At 38.3% G+C, this 4,949-nt stretch overlaps 1 protein-coding gene across 1 annotated transcript; it reads right to left on the bottom strand.

Annotated features, from left to right (window-relative positions):
- Positions 1-3,600: 3,600 nt before the first annotated feature.
- LOC146392940 (uncharacterized) lies at positions 3,601-4,675 on the bottom strand. The gene is made up of 4 exons (XM_084938332.1): positions 4,315-4,675; positions 4,023-4,145; positions 3,875-3,930; positions 3,601-3,785 (listed from the first exon to the last, which is right to left on the bottom strand). Exons 1-4 carry the CDS (start codon positions 4,673-4,675, stop codon positions 3,663-3,665), a joined length of 663 nt encoding a protein of 220 aa, XP_084794458.1. The 3' UTR covers positions 3,601-3,662.
- Positions 4,676-4,949: the final 274 nt, after the last annotated feature.

Raw genomic sequence — 4,949 nt, 5'->3', positions numbered from 1 at the left:
GTTCTTATTTTCTTCAATCAGTGAGGAATAGTAAGATGTTCTGGCTTTGCGGAGGGCTTTCTTATAAAGCAGCAAACTATTTCTCCAGGCTAAATGATGATCCTCTAAATTTGTGACACGCCATTTCCTCTCCAGATTACGAGTCATCTGCTTTAGGCTACGTGTTTGAGGATTATACCACGGAGTCAGGTACTTCTGATTAGAGACCTTAGTTTTCACTGGAGCTACAGTATCCAGAGTCGTACGTAGTGAGGAGGTGAAATTATTAACAAGATAATCGACCTCTGTTGGAGTAGCGTTCAGATAGCTGCTCTGCTCTGTGTTGGTACAGGGCATTGAAGATGATAACAGTGGGTGGATTATATTCTTAAACTTAGTTACAGCGCTTTCAGAAAGACATCTACTGTGATAAAATCTACTCTCCACCGCTGTGTAATCAATTATTGTAAATGTAAATGTTATCAGGAAATGATCAGACAGGAGAGGGTTTTCAGGAAACACTGTTAAATGTTCAGTTTCTATGCCATATGTTAAAACAAGATCTAGAGTGTGATTAAAGTGGTGGGTGGGTTCTTTTACATTTTGAGAGAAGCCAATTGAGTCTAATAACAGACTAAATGCCATGTTGAGGCTGTCATTTTTAGCATCTACATGGATGTTAAAATCACCCACAATAATTATTTTATTTGAGCTCAGAACTAAATTAGATATAAAGTCTGAGAAATCAGACAGAAACTCTGTGTAAGGCCCAGGTGGACAATCGATGATAACAAGTAAGACTGGTTACTGAGTTTCACAGCTGGGGTGGACAATGTTAAGCATCAGGCTTTCAAATGAATTAAAAGTCTGTCTTGGTCTTTCATTAATTAATAGGCTGGTGTGAAAAATTGCTGCCACACCGCCCCCTCGGCCTGTGATTCGAGGTTTCTGGTAGTTAGAATGACTCGGGGGTGTTGATTCATTTAAACTAACATAATCATCCTGCTGCAACCAGGTTTCTGTAAGGCAGAGTAAATCAATTTGTTGATCAATTATTAAGTCATGTACTAACAGAGACTTGGAGGAGAGAGACCTAATATTTAATAATCCACATTTCACTGTTTTACTCTTTGGTTCAGATGTGGATACTGTACTGTTCTTTCTTTGTAATTGTTTATGTTTAAGTTGTTTGTTGCTGGTTTTTAGTTTGTCTTTTGTCTTTTTGGAAGCTGACAACTCAACTGTTCAACTCAAACTGGCCTGCTGAAGTGCATCTCTTCTCTCACTTCATGTCTTGTGAAAGATCATACTGAGATCTGTTCTGAGTAAACAACTTCAGCAGTCAAAGAGCACAGAAACAGCCCACCACAACTTTTGTCTGTCAGTGTAGCTGCTGACTGTGTATCTGCTCATTGTTCTCTCAACTTGTAAGAAACCATAGCTGAACAATATTTAAATGGAAGATATCAGATAGTGGCATTATTATAGAATAGAATAAATACAATAGAATAGCCCTTTATTGTCATTGTTAATGTACAGCAAAATTGTGTGTGCAACTGTGCAAGAATAAAATATAAATAGTAAGCTGGCAGGAATGAATAACAAACGGGAGAAATACATACAATCAAGAGGAATATATACAAAACAAGAAAGGCACACAAGAGACAGCAGGTTGCAAAGTGCTTGGAGGTAGTGCAAAGGACTAAAGGCTTTGTGTGAATGGCCTGAATGATGATGTTACTTAGACCATGGCTCAGATTGGTCAGGTGGGTGGGAAGGGGTGGGGTGTATATGTGGAGGGAGGATGGGGTGGGTCGGGTGGATAGTGTTTGGTGGGTCTGAATGTTTGTAAATCTGGAGGTGTGGGACCTGTTTGACCTAGTGCCTACCAAAAGGCACCTAAGGTCAGACCTAGGCACCTAGGCACTAGGTCAAACAGGTGGTGAAGGATCACCTGTGATGGCTCAGGTTGCCCGGAGACAGATCTGAACGTGTCCTCCAGGGAGGCCAGTTCTCTTTTGAGCGGCGTTAATTACCTTCTGCCAGGCTTCCTGGTCTCAGTTGCGGCCCTGTGTACCAAGCACCCAGGCAGAGGGAGAGCACGCTCTCCACCAGCGACTTCTGGGCCAGGTTATTCTTCCACAGGACAGGGAGGATGAGCAGCTGCTGCTGGGCCTTCTTAATTAGAGCTTTGGTTGTTGTGGGTCCAGGTGAAATAATTGGAGATGTGGTTGGATTGGTGTACAGTCATATGTTTACAACACGTAAAGGAGGGGGCTGAGAACAGAGCCGTGTGGTTATCCGGTGCTGAGTAACAGTGGGGTAAGAGATGTGGGGGCCTGGGAGTCTGACTGATTGAGACCAGTGAGTAGGAAATCTTTGACCCAGGAGGAGATGCAGGGACAATCTGAAGCTGGTCTAGTTTGGTGGTAAGGAAGTCTGGGATTAAAGTGTTGAATGCTGAGCTGTCATCCATGAAGAGCATCCTTACATAGCTCTTCGTGTTCTCCAGATGGCTCAGCGATCTATGAAGGGTGATGGAGACAGTGACAGCATCCTCTGTGGGCCCGTTTGCTCTGTAAGCAAACTGGTGGGGGTCGAGGGAGGGGCTAGGCAGGCTCTGATGTGCTGACCAGTATCCGTTTAAAACATTTCATAACTAATCTTCTCCAGACTTCATATTTGTAGAGGGAGAGTGGGTTGAGCTGAGGGAGAAGGTGTGTGTGTGTGTGTGTGTGTGTGTGTGTGTGTGTGTGTTGTCTACACCTGATAGGGCTGGTTGTCTGTGAGGAAGCTCTCTATGCTCATCTCGTAGGCCTCTTTTAGTTAATTTAAAAAAAAAATGCATCACACTTAAGTTGACAGTCAAAAACCTGCACTATTTGTGTATGTTGCTCTGTCCATCACCATTACTCAGATTGTGAGAAAAAAGTTGACACTCTGGACTTTTAGGAGGAGAACGCTACTCTTAATCGAGTGTAACTACTGGCAAGGACGACAACAAAAAAGCCAATGTAAAGTAATGTAAATCATTTTTCTCCTGGTTTGCCGTTAATATTTAACTGAAAAATAGTTTTTAATAAACAAGACAATGTGTTATTTATTTCAAAGCAGCTTACATTGACTGAGAGGTTTCCAAAATGCAAACTTCATAGCTAATTAACATAAAAAATAACATCTATATCAACTTAACCACAATCAATATTAAGTAAAATCTTCAAGAAATAATTAATGAGTTGAATTTTGGGTTTAATATGGCTTTAATATCATTGCATAACAGTATGTTTGTCTGTTAAGAAAGAATAGAAGCTTTCTAGTCACTAATTTCTAATCTGAAGAAGAAGCAAATTAGGAAAGACTTTTTTTCATGGACAATAAGGAAATTAATCTGTGTCTGTGATTTTAACACCATGACTATTTATAACTGTTTATTACTTTGTACAAAGAATGCATACATATACAAATGATTATTGTGAAACATCACAATAAAAACATTTTATTTTTCAAACTTAAAAACATTCAGTTTGCATCTGTTGTTTATTTATTATCTTTGCGTGTAAGCTATGACAAAAACCTAAAAAATAAAATTCATATTTTCTTTCAGTTTGTCCAAATGATAAATTAAATTTATACAAAAAACTTTGTATAAATATTTGTATCCACATTGATGAGTTTGATAGATGTCAATCCAGTACAAGGGCCCTGGCATCGGTGTAGATGCACCCTGCAGGTTTTGTATCTGTTGTCCTTGATTTGCTCACTTTTTTAAAAGTTGCTACAGAATAAACCACCGAGTCCTCATCCACCTGAGGAAGCATCACATATTAATATTTACACATACAGACATTAAAATATTCTTATAGCTCAGAGTTATATTTTATATTTATATCTTTACCTGCAGATTTTCTTGACCACCATTTGGAATGACATTTGTTTGCAGGCCAACAGCAGCTATATTGTCACATAAAAGCAGAGAACTGAAATTAGTTTACTTTTGCAAGTATTATTTGATACATTGATGTACAGTATGAGTGACTGCTTACCATTACAATCCATATATGGTTGCGTCTTCAGGTTCTTGATTGAATAAATTAGAGAGGCTATAACAATCAGACTTATAGCCAAAGCAGCACATAACAGATAGAGAACTGTATTGTTCCTGTTGACTGCTGACACAAAATGAAAATAATTAGCCTTAAACATTGTTAAAATGGTTGTTAAAAGTATTTTTTAGTTATTTGATTAATCATGTTTAGATTAATATTAGATTCAAAACTAAAATCAAATCAAATGCACAAATATTTTCTCCATTATATTAAAATATGATGCACTCGCCTTCAGTATCACCTTTTGTTGTATCTTCACAAAATGACTCTACACATGTGTCCGTGGCACAGTAATACGTCTGAGAATCAAAGGTGCTGAAGTTTCTCAAGTAGCTGGAGAAGCATTTCGTTGTTGATAGTCCATCCAAGTTCTTTTCATATTCAGCTCCACCATTTGTATGAGTATGATTCAAACTGGAGTGAAATTTATGTGATTTAGCATTCAAACAAAACACAGTATCAGCTGCTGGACATGCTTTATCCTGGCAGTCATGGAGGACTGAACACTGCAGCGTGAATGTAGGTTTCTCATGGACGGGATCAAATGGAGGAGCTGTAGTGAAAGCTGGTTTTGGTCCTGAGAAACACATCAATCATTCATGTTTATTAAAAAACAAATTACAAATTAAATTATGTAAACAGTCCTTTTATTTACACATGAATAAATGTGTAAACACAAGCAAAAAGTAAACTATGTAAAGTCCCAAATTTTTGTAGGACCTAAAGGCGTTTTTGTGTACTTACCTTCAACTTTCAGGAATATTCCATTCAAAAATTTTAACTCTTGTTTTCCTGTTTTTATACAGAAGTAAACTCCTGTATCACTTTGCCGTGCTTTTGTAATATACAGAACAAATGCTCCAG

The sequence above is a fragment of the Perissodus microlepis genome, chromosome 2 (assembly GCF_051167445.1).
Source record: "Perissodus microlepis isolate ML-2025 ecotype Zambia chromosome 2, ASM5116744v1, whole genome shotgun sequence".
NCBI lineage: Eukaryota > Metazoa > Chordata > Actinopteri > Cichliformes > Cichlidae > Perissodus > Perissodus microlepis.
Note: the sequence above shows the minus strand (reverse complement) of the source record. Positions and strands in the feature narration are given on the sequence as shown.

Bases quoted from the DNA above. Each gene is read 5' to 3' on its own strand.
- LOC146392940 (XM_084938332.1), bottom strand. From the start codon at position 4,675: ATGTGTTTCTCAGGACCAAAACCAGCTTTCACTACAGCTCCTCCATTT. The intron at 4,146-4,314 runs GCGAGTGCATCA...TTGTGTCAGCAG, and splicing joins AACAAAAGGTGATACTGAAG to TCAACAGGAACAATACAGTT. The intron at 3,931-4,022 runs GTAAGCAGTCAC...GTGACAATATAG, and splicing joins ACCATATATGGATTGTAATG to CTGCTGTTGGCCTGCAAACA.